The sequence below is a fragment of the Tiliqua scincoides genome, chromosome 3, assembly GCF_035046505.1.
Source record: "Tiliqua scincoides isolate rTilSci1 chromosome 3, rTilSci1.hap2, whole genome shotgun sequence".
NCBI lineage: Eukaryota > Metazoa > Chordata > Lepidosauria > Squamata > Scincidae > Tiliqua > Tiliqua scincoides.
Window position 1 is genome coordinate 175,600,944 of NC_089823.1, and position 22,458 is coordinate 175,623,401.

General features: G+C 41.2%; 1 protein-coding gene across 1 annotated transcript in view; it reads right to left on the minus strand.

Moving 5' to 3' along the window:
• Positions 1 to 20,023, minus strand: part of WDR11 (WD repeat domain 11) — a 43,419-nt gene extending 23,396 nt beyond the window's left edge. Inside the window, exons 1-11 of the mRNA XM_066619120.1 lie at positions 19,874 to 20,023; positions 18,017 to 18,128; positions 17,188 to 17,341; positions 13,630 to 13,803; positions 12,406 to 12,592; positions 9,601 to 9,766; positions 7,599 to 7,704; positions 6,787 to 6,982; positions 6,150 to 6,253; positions 4,357 to 4,533; positions 1,825 to 1,909 (exon numbers count right to left, since the gene is read on the minus strand). Of these exons, the coding sequence (XP_066475217.1) occupies positions 1,825 to 1,909; positions 4,357 to 4,533; positions 6,150 to 6,253; positions 6,787 to 6,982; positions 7,599 to 7,704; positions 9,601 to 9,766; positions 12,406 to 12,592; positions 13,630 to 13,803; positions 17,188 to 17,341; positions 18,017 to 18,128; positions 19,874 to 19,959 (1,547 nt within the window). The 5' untranslated portion in view covers positions 19,960 to 20,023. The remainder of the gene's footprint in view (positions 1 to 1,824; positions 1,910 to 4,356; positions 4,534 to 6,149; positions 6,254 to 6,786; positions 6,983 to 7,598; positions 7,705 to 9,600; positions 9,767 to 12,405; positions 12,593 to 13,629; positions 13,804 to 17,187; positions 17,342 to 18,016; positions 18,129 to 19,873) is intronic.
• Between the last annotated feature and the right edge of the window lie 2,435 nt (positions 20,024 to 22,458).

The following is a 22,458-nucleotide window of genomic DNA, read 5'->3' on the forward strand; positions in this document are numbered from 1 at the left end:
GGGGGGGGGGGAATGGCAAGTCAATGTGTATTTTACAAACACTGTTGCTTTATAGCTCAAATTGTTATTGGTAATGAATTTTCCATAAAGAAAGTTTCAGTTACACAACATCCATCAGCCATTTTGCCACATAATTACTGTGCAAGCCATGTCTGCTACTGAGAAGAGCCAGGAATTGCAGTTGTTGGGGCAAGGAGATGCTGTTCCCCCCCTATTTTTCTAAACTTAAATGCTGTCCTGATAAGTGAACCGTATAGCACTATTAAAAGGAAGAGTGAGCAGTGGTGTAGCTAGAGGGGGAGCAAAGCACTAGGTTTTGCAGGTGCCTACACTGTGCCAGTGGCCCCTTCTCTTCAGAGCCATTCTGGGCAGGGGGAGCAAAACAAAGGCAGGGAACTGGCATGATACCGTCAGGCGCCTGCAATACTTAGTGCTTTACACCCCCTCTAGCTATGCCAATGAGAGAGAAACTTCACTCATGCAAAATTATCATTTGTTAGTGATTGGCAGTGACCTGTTAGCAAGCTCCTCCCCACCCATGCAATCCATCCTACAAGTGATAAGGCATCAATAGGAATGCACTTGGAAGCAGCCTTAACCAGTCAGCAGACATGGCTGGTACCATGGTGAATGGAAATGGTTGCTAGCTATATAGGCTTATTGACACTGTTCACACTTAGTTCTCTCCTCTACATTTTGCTAGGCCACATGGAGAAAACAAGTAGCTGGTTATTACACAAGTTAAGGAACAAGCCCCAAGCTGCTTAAATGTAAATGCTAACCAAGTTGTTCAAAATATAAAAGCCATGGAAGATACAAGTATACATACTTTCAGGGACTGTATGATGAGATTTATAAGAATTTCATTTCCAAATTAGAATTAATTTTGTTTATCTCATGTATAAAACTAAGAAAATGTAGCATGAATAATTTCTATAGACTTTGTAATAAGAAACATGCACTTTCATCTTTCTCATTTGCCTACCCATCTTTAAGACATTTTGAAAATTTCACATTCCGTTGAGTTACTCCCAGTAGTTAAAGAGTCATATGGGGGTTTCAGTTTAATTTAATTGAAAAACTAAAATGTTCAAAATGATTTTAATACTTTGGTACCATGGCACTTAAGATTAGGAAAAAGCCCAAGCTACAGTATCAATTATTAAAACATAAGATGGAAGTAGAACTGTGCTTAAAGTTATACATATATAAAATTGTAGAATGCATTGGTTGAACTTTAATGAGACAAAGCACTCTAAATATCTTTAAAATTAACATTAGTGAAATATTAGCACTGGTACTGAAGCTGCAAATGCTACAATATGAATATAAAAATAGGACAGAGTTCAGAAAGCTGTCCTTTCTGTGTGTGTATGTTTTTAAAACACCCCACACACACACACACACACACACACACACACACACACACACACACACACAGTCAAAGGAACTGTTTATTTCAAGTAGAAAGACTATAATCAAACTTGCATTGTGCAGAATTCCCTATGCTGGTGCAGTGTACTAGAAAAAACAAAGGCTCATAATCTTCAGCCTTGATCAAACACACACATTAGTTACCCATTCAAATATTTATAATGCAAAGCAATGTCCACACTAAAAAATCAATATTTTCATGAAACTATAACTCTATTTGCTGAGGAAGATTATCCAAGCGGGAGGGGTGAGGGGAAATGGGACTGTCCAATATACCACTTCAGACTGTGCCAAACATTGGCAGAGCTTATAGCACATTAAACACTGCAGTCTTCTCCCCCCACCCCCACCCCCCAAAAAAAAGATCACCAGCAATTAACAGAAACTCACTTGACTTCACAGGAATGAATGCTTAACTCTTTATGTAGAAGCCCGCTGGTAAGGTTATACACCAAGACAGAGCCATTGCTTGTGCCTGCAAAGAGTCATTTAGGTACATTAAGTTTATAGAGCAACCTTACCATTTAAAAAAAAAAATTCAACCTTTGGACACAAACAAAATTGAATTTGTGGAACTTACTTTCCATATTATTGTTTAGTTAATACACACTTGAGTGAATAATGGGATACTAGCAATGTTTTACATCAAGCTATTCTGATTCCAAGCCAAGTCCATTAGGAAAGTCTGGTAGGTAAGTGCCATTAATAACAAGAGTTGGGTAGATGCTTCTTCAGGACACTTTCCTGGTAGTTTAGACCAAATATTTGCCCACCATACAAACCAGGTTCCAAGGCAGAAAATTGTTGGGGTCACTCAAACAGTTTTTTAATCAGTTTCCCAAATCCATAATTTTCCATTGGGGGAAGGCATATTTAGACTAAGAGCACAATCCTAATAGTGCGCTCAGCCTACATAAATCCCTTAGGCCAGCCCAGGAGTGTTGCAAACAAGCTGAAAGGCATGTTCGCATTTCCTTGTGAGCTGAGCAGGTTGGAATAAGGACACTAGCCTCCTGATGCCAGATCCTGGCCAGCAAAGGGTGAGTTAGTGCTGGCCTAGAGGGGCCAGCACAGATGATTGGGGAGGGTGGGGGAGTGCAGAATGGGTGTTTTGGGGCATGAGAAGGTGGGCCGATGGGCCCAGGAGGGGTGGGTCCGGCCTGGACAACCTAGGCCTAACCCCCTCTTGAACAGCCCACATTAAACTGGGCTGCTCGGATCTGCACCAGTGGTATCACTGGTGCAGATTCAAGTAGTCCCATTGGGGTGGTTGCTTCGCTACATGGGGTAAAGGGAAATAAATCCACTTACTCTGAGTTGCATAGCAGCCACCTCCTATCCTGTGCTGAATACAGTGCAGGCCAGTCAGACTGCCTGTTCCAGCACAGGACAGAATTGGGCTGTAACTTGTTTTACAAGGCGGAATTACTACTCTGGTTTTAAGACTTCTTTTTCTTACAAAAGTGTTTTTTTTTATAGTCACTGAAGTTTCATCAGATCAGTGGGGCAGTATGCCAAGTTTCAGCTTCAACGTGAGTAACAAGGAAACCATAAATATTTCATGACAGTATCCCACTAGCAAGAAATCTATTGGCCTAAGGTCCAGATAAGTGACAGAGCAGATACCAATCAGATGCCTACTGTAGAGCATAGAATTTGATTGGTGTATGATGGCTAACAACTTAGGGCGCAATCCTAACCCCCTTATGTCAGTGCTTTTTAGCACTGACGGGCAGTGCAGCTCTGAGGTAAGGGAACAAACTTTCCCTTACTTTGAGAAGCCTTCCATGAGTGACACCCAAATGCAGGATGCAGAACATGTCCCATTGGCACTACTACACCAGTGCTGGAAAGCACTGACAGAAGGGGTTAGGATTGCGCCCTTAGTCCTATTCAGGTTCACACAAGAGTTACCGGTCACACCAGGGCTTACTCCCTAGTAAGTTTGCTTAGGAGTGCAGCTGAAATCCACCAGTTAATTTGAACAGCTGCAAGAGCACAAGTGCTGGCTGGCATTCTGGAATCAGTTATAAAGGTATTTATTTTTATACTAATTTATCTTGGGGTGATTTTAATTTACGGCATCTTCAGTATTTTTCAATCAATTTGAAAGTAAATTATTAGCCATGTCAAGCCTTCAGTTTTGGATGGGACACAACCAAAATGAATGACTATGAGTTGGAGCCAGACCTACTGTTGTGTTTGTGGAATCTCCTTCCATGAACAAGAGGAGAGTTGGATTCATGGGAAGGAGTCCTTACCACAGGGATTCTTAACAGTGTACCCATACCTGTTGGGGTTATGGGAACCAAATGATGGGAGTATGAGATTCAATCTCTGAACAAAAGAAAATTGTTGTTAAATTAGATTATTAACAATCACTGTTATCAATATGAATTGACATTGTCTTTTCCTAGCTATCCATATGTAAAGTCAAACCAAGCAACTGATGTCTTTTGAAGTAATTCCAGTAGCCATTAGGACCAGCGACAAATATTGTTTTGACAGTCTGGCAAAGGGGCTATGGGGACACATTGGGCAAACCATGGGGATCTATTATCATAAAAATGTTAAGAACCCCTGCCTTAACGGAAGGAGGGTTGCATTTATATCATTGATCCTTCCAATGCAATTCTCTTTTCATTAATGGAAGAAGCTTCTGCTAGTGCCACCATTAAGTCTGGATCCAGGCCTATGGCAGAAAAGTCATTAACCTGATGAACTAAAAAACAGGTTTATGTAAGAGAAAACTATTTCATCTGATTGAAAAGAAAATTTGTTATGAAAAAATAGTTTTAAAAGGTGTACATAGCCCAATCACACGCCATTTTAAACAAAAATAATATCCAATATAGTACAGAGTTTACCACATATAAATACAAACAAACCAATACACTGGCATTAGCTGTTGAAGACACTTACCAACAGCAAGAAGGGGCTGGTACTGCTTTAAGTTTTTTGTGGTAAGAGGTGGACACATGCGGATAGCAAAGGGAGGCAAAGGAAGTCCTGAAAGAAGCCCTGTTAGTAAGAATTTCAGGTGCACTTCTTGTAAACAGTGGCTTTTTAGTTGCTCTTCATTAGAAATTGTGCCTTGTCCTGTTTTACAACAAAAACAGAGAAAGCACGCATGAAGCCTGTGTTTTATATTTAGCAACAGCTAATCATTAACACAATTGTAAAAGTATTTTACAAGTTGCCTTCATTCTGATCAAATATTGTCATTCAACGAACACCAACTGACCAGAATTCACAGAGATCACTTCTTTCCCATTAATATCACCCAAGAGTATCCCCTATTCTAATGGTTCTCAAACTTTTCAGGAGATTCACTCCCAAAAGTAAGGATTTGCGGGGAGGGGAAAGCGAAGCAAGGCGATCCCCAGGACTGCATTGCTAAGGGGAATGCTTGCACTTATTCAGGTCTGCAGCTTGCTCCAGGAGATGCAGGGAGCCACGCACAGCCCTCCACAGGGTTCGCCAAGGCTTGGAATGTGAAAAAGTGAGTGCAAACGACCTCCCATTTGCATTTGCAAACTGGAAGTGGTTTGCGCTCGCTTTTTTCACTTTCCAAACCTTGAAGAGCCCTGCAGAGGGCTGCACAGAGCTCGCCACACCTCCTGGAGCCTGCTGCAGCCCTGAGTTAAGTACAAGTACCCCTCCTGCCCTTCCCCTTAGTGACATGATCCTGGGGATCACACTGCTGCCCTCTCCTGCCCCTTAAAGGAACGGGGAATCTTTACACAACTGGTGGGTCACGACCCACCAGTTTGAGTACCACTGCCCTATTCATTTCCATGGAAACTGCACAGGAAATGGAATAGACTGTGTCGTCCATTTTCATAAGTTACAAATTTAAATAGTTTTTAAAAAACACAAATCACAGGTTAATTTAAACTTGAACACACTAATATTTCTGTTTTGTAATTTCCATCTCATTGCATCACCCTGTTTTTCACTGAAGACACTAGTCAAGAGAAATTGGTTATATAAATTTATAAAGAACAACTGCATAGTTAAATCCACATTAGATGCTGTGAACACTTATGGCACTTCAACATAGACACAAAGGTTTTGTGGCAATAAACTTTTGCTGCCTCAAGTGCCCTTTGTCAATGCACTGTTACCTGCTACCCCTTGCTTTTTATGGCCTTTTCTGGTCCTAATCTTTACAAAATATGAACTCTCTCTAGATGAGTACAACACTTGAAGCAGCTAAAAAAGTATGTTCTGGTCATAAATGCTTCTGGGACAAAGATGTCACAGGGGTCTTTGTTGAATCTTTCACCACTTCCTAACAACTTTGCAAAGTTTGCAATCATATTGAACAGAAGAGGCTGAAGTTCCCATACTTCATCACTGAATTTCTTCTTCAAGAGTTCTTTCATAACTCACATTTGCTTCATCAGCAATAGTCTCAGTTCAGAAAAGAACTTAACACATACACATGCACAGAACTGCTGATGACTACATACTGCATTTTACCATAGATATTGTTGAGGGCTGTACATATCACTTTGATATTTTAAAAACAGAATATATTCTAAGTTCAATAAAATACTTTCTTAAAAAAACTGAGCAAAATCCAAGCATGTGCATAGAATGCTTGTAATGTTTTTTCCAGCAGTCAGTTTTGAATCAACTACATATCAGCTATATTGTTCATAACATCACTTGACTCCTCTTTTAGTGGCTGGTAGCCTACGCACTCTTACCTATCATATTTTCTAGTGACAGATCTGGAAGTTTATTTTGATGTACACCAACAGGAATTCCACAGAAAGAGACAGGAGAATACAATGGTGATATGCTCAAATTGCTGCAAAAGACAGTGACAACAGATTAGAACAAGTAACATGCCATCACATTCTAGCACGAACAAGAAATATGATCCAGGTTGGGCTGTGCAGATAAGACCCTACAAAATTGACGGTCAGAAAAGTTCTTCACAAACTTTATGGTGGTTTGATATGAATTTGGGGTGCCGATTCCAAAAATGGCATCTGTTTTGCCCTATCACGTCTAGTTTTGGAGACATGGCATAGCCTCTTTAGTGAACGGTTCAGGCAGCTTCCTCATGAGGAAGCAGCTTGAACCATTCACTAAAGAGGCTATGCCATGTCTCCAAAACTAGACGTGATAGGGCAAAACGGATGTCATTTTTGGAATTGGCACCCCAAATATACCCAGGAATTGGTGTAACGTTTAAGGCCTGTGCTATCAATGATTAGGAATCAAAAGGGGGCAGGAAGTAGGCTTAATTCCCACCCAGTGCTGTAATCCACTTGGGTGTGCACCTTCTCCCAATAAATAAATATTATTACTGCCAATAAAAAGATATAGTAAGGTTACCTAGTTCGTAGGCTTCGACTTGAAATATTGGACTTCAGCTCCCATATCATTACTCTACCATCACTGACTATCAAAGCTGCAGAATTTTCATTAACAGGACAGCACACCATGCTGAAAGGGCGAACAGTCTTGGTAACCCTGATGGCATCACACTGACTCCTTAAGTCATAGACCAATTCCTGAATGGGATCAGGTTCTGTGAACATCAGAAGACCAGATGTCAGATACCTACAAATGTTACGCAAATTGAATTCTAGTTCCAATTCTGCTTGTTCTCATTGTTACATATGTAATGTAATACAAACTAGATAATATACAGATAGAGAGGGTAAGTGGGAGAGAAGTTTTGGTATAGAGGCATCCATGTAATATTGTTCCACACTGCAGAATAAGACAGACATTTAAAAAGTCACCAAAGTAATCATCAATGAATAAAAAGTCCAGTTCAGTATACATACGTGGATCACATCCACAGCCTGACTCTTTCAAACCACGTACAAGTCTATTGTACAACAGTCTATACCAATCTTTTTACCCAGGTGATGCTCCAAAATATCTAACATTACAATCCTATCAATGCTTACTCAGAAATAAGTCCCATTCTGATTAATAGGGCAACCTTCCAAATACATGTGTATAGGACTGCAACCTTACTGTGGGGAAGTTTGCATTGTGTAGTAAAATATCTTGAAACTTCCAAGACTCAATAATCCTGAACTAGTTAAGTCAACAGTTCAAATGTGATAGTACATTCATATTTTTATTACAATTTTGCCATATCACACACTAATTTCCTAGACATTAGCAGTCACCTGCATCTTCATTTGCCATACCACTGGCAGATCTGCGAACTCTCAGAGTTATACAACCATTTTCATGTAAGCAGAACAATCCATCACGCTGAAAGCAAGGGATAACCTAGATAAGCAGAGAGATAAATACCAAGTTAACATTCCAAGTTTCTAAAGAAGTCTTACTTTCAACATTAATAAGCCAGCACAAATCCCTTACACTTTAATGAGAAGGAATGGTAACATTCATTCCAAATATGTTTCAAGTGCTACTGTCTGGGGACAAATATGTTTCAAGTGCTACTGGTGATTATGTATGGAGCAAGTATGGAGCAGAAAGAGACTCAAACAAGTAAAAGAAGATAGTGCAAAGCCTATTTATAAATGCTACATCTATTAGCAAATTGAAAGTTTTCAAACAGAAATTTTAGTTTCCTCTAGCTATCAGAATGCCAGAAGTCATATAAAAGCTTCATTATCATTTAATGCAACTATGTTACCTTAAAAATATTTGCCGAACATTATACTTCCTATAGCAACTAACATAAGCCCACTTTGTTAAATTACACCGTGAGGATGGGCTCTTTTCTATCTTCTCACCTGAAGACAAGATCCAACTACTTTCCCACTGGTTGGATACAAAATGTAGCACAGGCAAACTGACAAACAATATTTCAAAGTATAAATGCCTGACTAGATACCAGAATTCACCTCATGCGGTATTAACCAAAAAGTTGCTTTCTGGCAAATCTGATTTTGTCAGATAGTAAACAAAAATCAATAAACCAAATATAGACAACATTTCAGTTACTACTATTCAGAAATTACTTAGGCTTCTATATACAAAAATATTTTAGGATTGTCTGTGTTCTTGTGGAATGATCCAATCTATAGTTTCAGTTTCCAAGGTAAGAATCACACAAAGGTGATTTTACTGATGCACATAACTTATCTCTGAGCTGGATTTTTATTGACAGATACCATCAAAGCACCACTCTCTCTTCTCTCAAATTTATTCCATCTTCACAAGCAAACATGCATGCTTTATTCTCAGACATTTACAAAAGCTGTGATTTCTGGTTTCATTGCTCTCTAGCTTATATAAACTAATGATTCCATTATATCAAATAAACCTTCAGATTTGACTTCGCTGCCTAACTAATCAGAACCATAGGCTCAGAAAAGTGCATGTCATTGGTGGCAGAAAAGTCTAAACCATAAAAAGAAATTTCCTTTTACTTTGGGATTGTTTCCATACTAGTAATTTTATACAGCTAAAAAATTAGGTGGAATTTACAACAGGCTTTAGAGAGCTGAATTAAATAAATGTTGACTGTGTCAGAGTCTTTTCTCCCACCCCATTTACTGCTTTGCACTGCATGGTAACCACAAAAATACAACCAACCCAAAATTCTAATAAAAACCTGCAAGTGCTCACTGTATTTGCAGTTTCTATATACTTTAGCAAATGTAACCACTATTCCCCATTTTTGGACCCAAAGCGTCTCAATAGCATGCACACATCAAATTGTCAGAAATTAGGCCAGCACGGCATTGACAAAGAAGCAAAAATGACCTCAAGGTTATAACTGTCAGTCACAATGCTCCTTCAAGGGCAGTTTATTTTTTTAGCACATATTTCTTCTGAAACCTTTGATTTCATGCTCCCCACTGAATTACAACTGTTGTCTTGAATGATTATTGCATACATCCAATCTATCAACAGAAACATCTGTATTCCATAAGGAAAGCTGAGCAAATGAACCAAGGCAATAAGTCATGACAAAAAGATGCTTTGTGAGAGGAAGTCAGCTTCCATCTTTTCGTTTAACTCCCCAAGCAGCTTATTTAGTGCTGAAGGCTGCATGTAGACAGTGAATTGACTGGATTTCCATGCCCTTCCCCCCATACTAAACACCTTATCTATTGTTGTGAACAAGCATAGTTCAAAATAAAGTTATTAAAAATATTTCAAATTAAAATGAAGACTAAATCACACACATATGCATGATGGATTTGTTACCTGAAGAAAAGGCACTCCTGTTCTTTCAACTGCTATCACACCAACTGTTTGGTTAACTTCAAGGTCAAGTATCAAGATTTCTCTTGGGTAGAGTAACAGCATGTAATTTCTTTTGGAAGGCAGGTAGGACAGCTGAAGGCAGTCATTCAGTGTTACTGATTCAGCACTGGAATACAGGCACGAAGTTTCTTAAGCACCTTTTAATTGCAGATAGGCAAGCAGAACATTCTTTTTTCCAAAGCATTTTGTGTTCAAATAACCAAAATGCAAACCATTACAAAACTAAACAGCTATGTTTGCAACAGCTACCAAGGCCATCAAAATGCAATAATTTCTTCCTTCACTAATACTGGTATTACAGCTGCATATGTAATACTAGTAACTGCATCTATAGAAACATCTCACCATATCTGTAACAACAGCAGAACCATTGCATCAATTTCTAAGGAAAACAATGAGCTCTTTTAGACTGGATGGAGAGTAGGAGAGTGCATATGTGTGCACTTTGTCTGGGCCAAGAAAAACTGGCTCTTTAATCTATTGAGCTAATTAATTTGAATTATTGACTAGCCCAGCGAGAGTCAAAATTACTTTTAAACTGAAACATCCAACATGTGAATATGACAAATGTGTGTCTAAAAATGTATATCATAACAATATCCTCAGTAGGGAGTTAGGATTGGTTGTGACTCCATCTTAAAGACACATTCAGTGCTGATGTAAGAGAAATGTCTATTCAGGCACATACAAGGAGCCCCTATGCTCCCAGATGCCCCACCAATCCATTCCATGGTTGCTATGGGTTTTGTGGAACCAAAAAGTTCATTTTTAAAATCTAGAGCCAACATGTAACTCTAGGGTTGTTTTTTTAACTCTGTGCAACTCAAGATCAGTGGTCCCTAATCTTTCAACCCCCAGAGAGACATCAGTTTTATGATAAGGCAGAGCAGGCTAATTATAGAAAATATATACAATTTGCACATAAATCTAAACATTTCCACAACAGGAAAGGGGAAAAAAAACCTGTCAGTATACTCAGTGAGGTTGACCCAGCTGCTGAGCAAGACCATCATTGAGAAAGAGAGAGAAAGTGACAGGGTCTTTGGAAGCAACCCCTACTGGCTGCTAGTAAGAGAAGGGAGGAGAATGCACCCTAGGCACTTCCTTCTCAGCAGCTAATAACTCCAAGGTGGCAATCTTATTGCAAGATGAAAGAAACTGCCCCTCACCTGTCCCTGGAGGCAACTAGTCAGCCCCCCGGCGGGGGGGGGGAGAAGAGAAGGGAAAGCTGAGCCTGGGTAGGGAGAGGCAAATGGGGCAAGTCAGGGTTGGGAAAGGCAAAATGGGGAGAAATGATGGGGACTAGTTTACTAATACTAGAATAGCTGGAATAAAATTTTTACCATTTCAGTCTTCCCAACTTAATTATATGTACGCATATCTCTTGAAGAAGGGGGAATACAAGAGGACAAGCAGAGCCGTGGAAGCATACATAGAGGCTCCAGTCCAGAAGATGAGAAACAAATCAGGCTTGATACCAAAAAAGGCAGCGGCACTACTTGGCTATACAAGGATTGCAACATCACAGCCAATTTCATTTTTGAGGGTTCTTTCCACAGCAATGCAAAGAGACAGGTCTTTTATGCCTTTAAGTTGATATAAAAAGATCACATTTTTGCAAAGGATTTCAAAATAAGCCATCAAGCCTTTTGTCTGAAAAGTAAATCTCTTATTATAGTATCAGTCTCACTCAGGCACTAACATCTGGTTTTAAGTGCCGATTCACAATGCAGTCTGATGAATTTGCTCAGACAATCTTAGACGAATTAAAAAGGAATTCAGGATTTTAAAAAAGAAACAAGGAGGAAAATTGGGCCATATGAAACTTAATTTGTAGTTATTTGCAGGGGGAGGGAATGCAAAGATAATTTTGTTCAATAAAAAGAGCTTTTCTCCTTAAAATGTATAACTGGTACCTAAAAGTTACTTAACAACCACAGAATAAGTCATCAAAAGCTTCCTATGCCCATATCTTGAACTTGCAAAAACCCCATTTATTTTAAAGGGCATTTGTACAAGAAAGGGGCACAGTTTCATGGAGAAACCAAATTCCCTGGAACTCATCCAGAAATTCCAGCACATAAAATGGCAGGCAAGATTTAATGGGCTATTCAAGCTCAACAGTATCAAGTAACACACTTTTAAGAAGAGCTATGTTTGTTTCTAAGTAGAAAATATTGTGATGTCAGCGCAATTAGCTTATTTGTTGACAGTGAAACTTTTTTTTCAGCATGCCAGGTAGGCATTAAGGCTGTTTTTCGATGAGACGAATTCCCAGTAGCACCCCCAACCCCCGCCCCAAGGAAAAGACAGAATAATGTTTAATTGGCAATGTTCTATTTTAATGCTACTCTGAAATCTACCACCTGGAGTTAGCTGCCTTCCCTTGACTTTCCCAGAATCACTTTTCAGATGTACTCACAAGCTCCCTACATTTAAAATGAAAATGCATGTAAATACTTCTGAAGAGAGGACTACAGTACTTAAGTCTCCATAAAGAATTGGCTCTTCTGAGTCCTTAAAGGCAAGGCCTTATCCTGAATGTCTCATATTTCAAAATCCTGACTGGACATTGTTTGATTTCAACACAGTCAAAGAAAGATTCCTCCAAGGTTTCAGGAGCAAAAAAGGGAATATTATTCTTACTTGACTCCTTGGAAAATGCCAAATAAACTAACATGTAAAAGCATGATGTACATACATACAGAAGTCTTCACAAGCACAGCAGATGCACATAATCCATACCTGGGTTTTTCATTAGTGATAAGAATTTTCACTTTATCCAGAGCCTTTTTAGCCCCTGCAGCAGATACCAGCTTGTTATGAACAGGACTAGAATGGGGGCTGGAAATGTAAACCTTTTTCCCTGAACTGACAGGGGCCTTGGAAGGAGAGAAGTCCGAAATGAATACGATTCCCTCACTTGTAAGCACTGTACCAAGAAAAACATTTATAGTCAAATAACTATAGAGGAGCAATTTTATCATAGCATTTCATATTTAATGTAACTGCGGAGCTAGAATGGTAACAATTTAATGAATGTTGAAATAGCTGGCACACTCACAAAAGGAATATTCTGGGGAAAGAGAAGCAGATGGCCAATTATAATTTATTAGAGACCACAGCAGCTGAGTTTAAAAACTAGATCTAACTTTCAACAAACTTGGTGGACAAATTCTCCTCTCATATTAGTTATGTTCATAGATTTTTTAACTATCCATTGCTCCTTATATATACACAACACAGCTGAAGGTAATGTTATCCAAAAGGAAATTTCTCCAACCCCAGCATTATCTTTTCAGAACCTCAAATTGTTCTTACTTACAGAACTCAGATGAGGCTCTAACATACAATATACTTGTATCCGCCAAGGCTGTAATCATATGCAATTCACCTGGGTATAAATTCTACTGAATCTGGTAAGATTCACTTCTGAGCAAACATGCTAGAAATTATGCTGCTAGTCCCTCTCACACATGCCAGCCACCTCTATACACATGGCCATGCTCACTTGCAAATATACTTTTGCTTATACACAAAGGAACTGGAGAAGGGAAATAGGTTCCTATTTATTACAGAGAGGTGTACATTTACGTAAGAAATGGCCCAATTCTGCAGAAGACTAGCTCTGGTGGAACATGTATTCCACCAGCACAAACTGCTGTAAAGCAGCCATAAAGTGCACTGTGGCAGTGCAAGCAGCCAGTGCACCATTGGGAAGGCCAGAGCCTTCCCATGTGCACTGGAAGGCATCAGGAGGCCCATAAGAGCAGGTAAGCTCAGCACAGGGGATTGAACAGAGTGGGAAATAGCAGAGGAGGAGCAGAACAGGGCAGGGGTGGGAAGATTGGACCTGGAAGGTGTATGGGTTTGGTGGTGGTGGCACCAAATCAAAAACCCCTTCTCCTGCATGTAATATTAGTTCCTGTCTGACAGAAGGGTAATAAATACTTTTTACACAGTACTTACATGTTAAATTTGAAGGATCAAAGGGATCAAATGAAAAAGAGAGGATGTTTTCTGCATAACTTTTCTTCCAAAGTTTGGTGCCTGTATCTGCATTCCACAACACAATGTAATTTGGTGGGTGAACTGCAAGTAGCAGATCTCGAGAGGCATCCTGACTCCACAGCCATTGCATGTCTGTCAAAAGCAAAGCAAAAATAACAAAAACAAGCACATAGAAAATCTTAGAGCTAGCAGTGAGAAAGATCCCTTTCATCTACTGTATTTCTAAGACAAAATCAAAATAAATGACAAATTAGAAGCACCAAAACCAAGTTCATGATTTAAAAAAACCTTCAGTTGCTTGGAGACTAGCGAATAATGGATGATGTATATTCCTCACATACAATCCTCTTGACCAAAGGCTAGATCTCATTCTATCCAATGGGAAATCATTGCAGTATAGCACGTGTAATACTTAGCGCCCCAAAACTGGTCACTTAAAATTAAAAGCAATAGTCAAAACATTGCAAAGTCTTCTATCTTAACACTACTTCAAAGCAGTCCATCCAGCTTTACATATACAAGCCCTCAGTCAACTATTACTAATAACGGATTCATGTAATTGTAGCTCTCTGTATCATACACTACTCCCTGAAATATAAGGTTTTTCTTCCCCTTGCCTTGCCTCACCTCATCTTTTTCCCCCCATCATTCTCACTTAAAAATAATTTCCAGTGGGGGGGGGGGGGGAGAGACTAAAATCACTGTGGGGGTAAAATTAAAATAATGATGCCACCTAAGAAAAATGATTACTGAAGGGAACTTGAATAACCACTGGATAGGACTAAAGAAATTTGCAACCCAGCATGAGATGAATCAGCAGAGGGAGGGACGAAGGAGGGAGTGGAAGGACTAGAGGTGCTTCTAAGTAGAGAGGATGAGGAATGAGGCAGGAGGGGGTGGATCTGGTAGTAATGGCACAAGTTGGATCCTATCCCCACTATTTCAAATCTCTCTGTAAGTATTTTTACTTACTTCCTGCAGGTTCTCTGAGTGCTCCCCACCACTACTGCATACAGTGGAAGCCTGCATAGGCACTGGTGGGGTGGGAATAGAATTGGGACCGTAGTATATTCAAATTGCAATGGCAATCAGAGAGAGGCTTTTGTAAGTTTTTAGTGGGGAGAATAAGATATCATCATTTTGATCTCATCAGTCTTTGAAGAATACAGGCAAGATTACCTTAAACACACAGGTAGTTTACAGCATTCAAATAAATAATGAGAAAAGTAACAGAACCAAAATGACAGCACATGAATGAATGAATGAATGAACGAACGAATGAATGAATGAACCTTTATTAGGCATAGATAACAGCACATGTAAAACATGGCCAGTTTGAAAATAAACCTTGGTTCGAATTCAAAGGTGCCCACATGTATCAAGGTGCTTATGGTGAAGCAAGTAAGCATTTCCACTGCTTCCCCCCCACCACCACTTCATACTTATGTATTTATTAGTATTCACAAAATGATACAGGAAATCTACCTGTTAATCAGTGGCCTGCTGTGATTAATTTGTTAACTACTTTGCTGATAAAATTGCTCGCATCTGCCATGAGCCTGCATAGACAGATCCGTAAATTGTATCTTGTCCCTGCTAGCTCCATTGCTATGGATTCTTTTCAGAGTATACAGCCTTAGGATATGGACAGGGTTCTTGGAAGTGTATAGCCATCTGCTTGACCTGGCTAGCAAGATCTGCCTGTGTAGAGGATTGGCTGAGTGGATAGGGAGGGTAATAAATGTCCCTTTCCGAGAGGAACCTGAAGGGAAACCTCCTGTGATCCTCGCATAATGGAAAGCCTGCCTTTGACAAAATGTATCACTACGTGCAACAAGTTAGCAGAACTGTATTCTTACACTTCATTCAACAGAGCCAGATATGGTAAATTAGAAGAAGGCAAACAAGAATACTCAAGTACCACCTATCATTCAGTCACAGCTGCAATATCTGCTCCTGCCAACATGATCAAGTTGCCCCAAAATGATCCACATTGCCCCAAAAATGTCCTTGAAACTCTACCCCCTTAATATATAAAAAAAAATCAATGTAAGGTCTCAAAAATCCATTAAGAAGTATCTCTTCAGGGTCTGAGAATTACTGCATAGAATTTTTCAAAAGCAACATTCATTGCTTCGCCTTTAGCACATCTCTGGCATGAATAAGAGAAGGACTGCAGGAAAGCTGAAAGGGTAATAAAATGTTTTGAAGAATCTGTAACATTTACTTGAGAGACCATTCCTAAATCTCTCTCAGAGACTGAAACAGGGCAGAAACCAAAAAGCAATACTACAGTAAGACTGAACATGCAGGTTTCACTACTACTGAAGTTGATTAGCTGCTGCTATCAACCTCTGTCCAGTATCTGCCGGTTTACAGCCCACAATACCAATTGAAAGGCAGCTACTCAGTTAATTCACTGTTGCCTAGCAACCTAGCAGACTGAACCACTACTATAATATGTTTAAGGTAGCCCTGAACAAGAAACCACTGTTTGCCATATGGAACAAAACTGGCATATCATTATAGGCCAAGATCTGCAGATCCTTTCAGGACAGGGTATCATTTGTCTCATTCCTTTTGCTATGTAAACCACTTTGAAATCTTTTTGTTAGTCTCATCATCATCAAACATGAATGCGATTAAATAGCAAGTATATTGGGAAATATGATATAAAGACATTTAAAATACATTCTAAGAATCAGGACCAGCTTTCATACAAACATTTCAGTACTTTATTTGATTAAAAAAGTATACTAGCTATATAACAGCTTAAGTGAGCATGAAGAACAAATATTTTGTTATTACAAACATGCTCTTGCTTTTAAAAACCACAACCACTTTAAAGCTGATTAAACATTTCAAATAAACACAGCAGTTATACTCCAGAGCAGTGTTTCTCAAACTGTGGGTTGTGAGCCAATTTCAGATGGGTCACATAGCACCTAGCTCAGCCATCAGTGATAATCTTCTTTATTTCCTCTTTTACCACTTCGGGTGCTGAGGGAGATACAAAGTTCTGGTTCTTGCACTTCTAGCAACCTCTTCCAATGTTATCTGATGTTGTTGCAATATATATGTTGTTGCAACATATATGCAATATATAAATCAACACAAATGTGTTGCATAATTGGCTGATCACGGCTTAGGTTTGAAGCTTAAATTGATGACATCACTTCCAGGTAAATGACATCATTTCCCATGGGTCCCAACAGATTGTCATTCAAAAGAATGGGTCCCCATGCTAAAAAGCTTGGGAACTATTGCCCCAGAGTGTCATATATGCAAAGCATATATAGAATGACACATATTCAAGGAGTGTCATATATGCAAGGATTACCTGAACATAAATAGGAGGAGACAAACATAATCAATAAAAGGATATTGCTCAAATTCCAGGAGTAAATAACTATGAATATGATAGGAGATCTTGATTCACTGCAATTATTCCTTCTCCTAGCTATCAAGAGGGCAGTATTTGTTACTTGGAAGATACAAATAAAGCTGTTTCCTTACCCTGGATGGGTTTTGTGTGCTCTTGGATTTCACAGCGAGCAGTTCCTGTAGCCACATCCCAAACAATTATCTTTCCAGTTGTGTCAGCAGAAGCCAAGCGCAAAGAATAAGGTGAGCCAATGTTGTGATGGTAGTTTTCCTTAGCCCACTTGACCTAAGGGTATGGAGTTAAGTAAAACTGGGTGCCAGTTATACACATAAATTAACATTTTGTGATAATTTTTTGACAGAAAGCAGGGCACAATCAGAACTCCTTTAAGATGCTCATTGTAGAGTGTTTGTGGGTATTAGCAGAGTATTGATGGGTAAGGTACATAAATAATCAACAAAGGATTGTGATTTGTTTCTGCTATTGACAGGTCAGTAATACTGGAATATGAAATAAGTAAAACCAAAGAAGGGACTAAACATGAACAAAAGGAATAGAATTCAGAAACAGCTTTGCCAACTTTCTAATAAGCACAACCTATATTTAAACAGTGTATAACACATGGAGCTAAGGCTTAGTGCTCCTCCTCTGCATGCAAATAGTTCCACATTCAAATGCAAGCATCTCCAGGCAGGGTTGGAACACTCAACACAGGACAGCCACTACTGTTCAACGCAGACACTTCTAACCTGAATCAACCATCTAAATCAGTATAAAGCAGCTTCATATGATATGTAAAGGAGTACTCCTTAATTTTTATGAGAACAAAAGCAATGACCACTTAAACTCTGCAACTGTCTCAAGAGGTTTTTCTTTGCTCATTTCAGCTAATATGCTTTTCACAAGAAACAGGATACCGTGTTAATTATGCAATCGCCCCAAAGATTATTTTGAAGTTACCTTTACAACATTAGCTTTGTGTCTTTCCAAAACTTGCAGGGTCTGAGCAGTCTTAGAATCAATTACCAGAACAAGGGAATGGCACCCATACGCGATTAATCCTTGCCAGCCCCTATAAAAATAGTAATCATGCCATCAAACACAGAAATATCATTTTGGTGAAACTTTTGGTGAACCCAGACAGGACAAAACACATTACAGTGCATGTTTACTCAGAAGTAAGTCCCACTGTATTCAACAGAACTTACTCTCAGAACAGTGTGCACAAGAATGCATCTTAAACATATGATTAAACTACTCATGAGCTAGAGTTTTTATTGTTCAATAACTCCGATATAAAAACAAAGAAACTAGCAGCACCACAACAGACTTGGAAAGGATGGGTGGAGGGACATAGGAACTCTTTTGTAAAATTTTGCAGAATTCCCACATTGTTCCATTTGCAGTTACAGAAAGATCTTTTTCTTCACTATTCTTTCATAATGACAGATAACTGTCTTTGTTCTTCATGACCAATAGCCTACACGCCTCATCGGGTGCCTTACTGGAACATTTCCCTTTTGAGCTTAATTTGTGAAACCTTACGCTTAATGGTGAAACCTCCATTCACCATTTTGACCCAGGCTCACATTTCCAGCGTGGCTTTTTTGTTTGTTTGTTTTTGTTAACAAAGTAATTAAACTCAACTCCTACACAATTCTATGATCCAGTTATTTAATGATCCCATCTCTAGGTCTCTCCCCTTCATTTTTGGCACACTATGTCAGCTTTAGTGTGGGTGTACAGGTGTAATTGCTGAATGCTATTTAAGGAATAGTGACAGAAACGGAGGGAAGAACAAGTGCTTACAGAGAAGATAACAAAAATTATAGTGAATTTATAATTATAAATTCTTATGAATTATAATGAATTTATAATTATAAATTCTTATGCTCTTATGTTCTAATGATATGGATGAAGTGTTTCAGTACTTGATACATTTAGGATAGCTCACTAGTTCTTACAACAAGCCTGGAGATTGGGTTTCCATTATTATCTTTGTTTTACAGATGAGGGTTGAGAAACAGTGGACTGCTAAGGCCTCTGTATGAACTGATGACAAAAACAAAGTTTTAACCATGGCTGCTAGGCTCACAACTCATGCTCTTTGACCACTAAAACATATTAGTACCAGGCCAGTAAGAGACAAAACTGAAATGAAATAGATGTACAACTTTGTCTAATTGCCATGGCAGCATCATTTATTAGTAGGGCCACTGGGGAATGTTGGCCCTTGCCAGCAATATGGTGTGCCTTGTCAATTGTCCAAAAACTGATGGTGCGCCTTGACAATTTCAGCACCATTTCAGTGTGCCATGAGATGAAAAACGTTGAAAATTGCTGAGTTAGAGGTTCAGCATGGATGTGAGGGCTTCTTCGAGTGCGGAAAAGCACACTTTGCAGTCTCCAACCACTTTGTGCTGTTGCGTTCCGGGTGGGTCCCATGTGTACCACCAGACACCACCTCAAGTACCACCGGTGGTACCCATACCACTGGTTGAGAAACACTGGTGCAGAAGAGGGAATTTCAGCAGGTGCAGCTTCTCGTCTCATAGATGAGAAGATGCACCTGCTGAAATTCACTCCTTTACAAAAAGGTCCAGAAGCCCTAAAGCTGAAAGACTGGCCACCCCTGGACTAAGACCTCTCCCTTTCCCCCTCCCTATGGAGGGTCCCACCTGCCCTGCCTGCCCACAGTCTGCCTCCCTGGACTAAGACCTCCCCATGGAGGGTCCATCTGTCCTGCCTGCCTGCCCCTCAGCAAGCCCTTCCCCGCCCCCCTGAGCCAGGCCGCCCACTCCAGCCCTCCTGACTCACCAGTCCGCCGCCCCCCGGTTCTGAGGGCTGAGAGCCCCCGTGAGGGTCCGGGCGGACAGCTTGATGTTCACCATGTAGGGCTGCATAGCGAGGAGTGGGCGTGCCGGCCAGAGCAGCCGACAGGTGAGGGAGGAGGAGGAGACCCGCACAGGAAGCGGCTCCTCGGGCAGCGCACCCCCGATCCCTGCCCCCAACTGTTCCGCTCCGCCCGTCAGCCGGAGAAGGTTGGTTCCGCCCCAGGACTCCTGGATCCTCTCAGCCGCACCCTCGCAGCACAAGCCCGCGTCTATTTCTCTCCTCTATGACCCCCCCATCTTGCAAGAACGTTGGTTTCTCTGGCGCATGCTCAGTAGAGGAAGGAGAGGCCGCGCCTTTCCCTTTGCCCACAGCCTCCAAGCGCCTAGAGCGGAGTTTATAGGGCGCATGCTCAGTGGCAACGTCTGAAGCCTTCAGCTTGCCAGTGTTAGGCAGGGTTGCTCAGGCCTGGGGTTCTGTGGGTGAAGGGGTCTGTTGCTAGGGTTACCAGAGAGCACGTGGTCTGAGTGCCCCTCCCTAGAAGCTCTGCATAGAAGAGGGAATGTCGTGCAGCTTTCCAAACCCTTCCACGTTTTGCTGCACCTGCCCACATTCCCACTGCTTGCAGTGGTTCAAGGCAGAAGCTCTCTACCCCCTTGGCATCTGGTAGCCCCACCTATTGCCAGGGCAAGTGCTGCAGAGGGGGAAGTTCAAACAACTTACCAGGGACGTGCGGTGGGTGGGAGACAGGTGAGGCAGAGCCTCCCCACTGGAGCCCTTTGAGAAGCTCCGCTGCCATGTGAGGTGGCCAAGCACCCACAACCCACCATGCTTTGCCACCTTTGACCGCCTCACATGGCAGCGGAGCTTCTCAAAGGGCTCCAGTGGGGAGGCTCTGCCTCACCTGCCTCCCACCCACCAGACTTGGGTTGTGAGTGCTTGAACATCTCACATGGCAGTGGTGCTTCTTGAAAGACTCTGGTGAGGAAAACTCGAAAAAGAATTGAATAATGGTGGGAAAGGCAGGTCTGTATTAGAATGCCTTGTGGGACTGGCAGAGCAGGAAGGAAGGCATCTAGCTGTTTGCAAAAGCACCAGCAACTAGTTTCTGGCCTTCAATTAGTGGTTCCCAACCTGGGGTTTTGTACACCAGGGGTACATGCCAGGACCTTTGGGGGAATTCAAAAAAGAATTGAATAATGGCGGGAAAAGGCAGGTCTGTATTAGAATGACTTGAGGGGCTGGCACAGCAGGTAGGAAGATAGCTAGCTGGCTGTGAAACCTGCACCAACTGCTGATTTTCGGTCATCAGTTTTTGTATTATCAGCTGTGGATCAGTAGTTGAAAACATATAAATTTGAAATAACAGCAACTATATTAATTACTAACATTTTGCTAATATGAGCAGTAAATTTATGGAAATGGGCTGTCAGGGGGTACGCAAGTGAAAAAACATTGGGAACCACTGATCTAGACTACTGTACGGCTACAACATCCCTGATAGGTGGCCATCCAGCCTCCAACAAGAGAGAATTCACAACTGCAAGATGCAGACTGTCCCAGTGCCATACGGCAGTTAGGAGGATAATGGAATCTCTTCTGTTCAACTGCAGTAGAAGATTCTGGCACCCAAGGCACCACACTTGCAGGTTGGAGGAGTGGCATGGTCGCAGTCCAGGAGATGGAGGCTTTCCAGTGTAGGCATCCACCTCCACTTCATTGGTCCAGCCTAAAATTTCCCATCTGCCATCTCTTAGTCATTGGAGAATGAGAGATTAAGGGCGCAATCCTATACTGTGCTGGAACAGGCAAGCCAGGAGGCTTGTGCTGTATCCAATGCAGGATAGGGGGCCAAAAGCGGCTCAGCTAGAGGCAAGGAGAAACTTTTCCCCTTACCTCTGGGAAAGGTGCCCTTTCCCCTATGGGATACCTCAGACTTGCGCCACCTTTTGATTTTAGGCTGGTCCCCACCTCCCACTCCCTACCTGCCCACCCCTAGGGCCACCCACTGCCCTCCCTTCCCCCGCCCAGGAACACCTCCCTCCCACCTCCTCCCCACCCACCCCCACCTACGTCAGAGCCTTGCATTGGCCCAGCCAGGCTGACGCAAGCCTCGGTGCCTCCATTGGCACGGAGGCTTGTTCCAGCCTAGCCAACTCCTGAAGAGGCGCAAACGTGCCTTGAAAAGATCCATGCATAAGAACATAAGAACAGCCCCACTGGATCAGGCCATAGGCCCATCTAGTCCAGCTTCCTGTATCTCACAGCGGCCCACCAAATGCCCCAAGGAGCACACCAGATAACAAGAGACCTCATCCTGGTGCCCTCCCCTGCATCTGGCATTCTGACATAACCCATTTCTAAAATCAGGAGGTTGCGCGTACACATCATGGCTTGTAGCCCATAATGGATTTTTCCTCCAGAAACTTGTCCAATCCCCTTTTAAAGGCGTCCAGGCCAGTTGCCATCACCACATCCTGTGGCAAAGAGTTCCACAGACCAACCACACGCTGAGTAAAGAAATATTTTCTTTTGTCTGTTCTAACTCTCCCAACACTCAATTTTAGTGG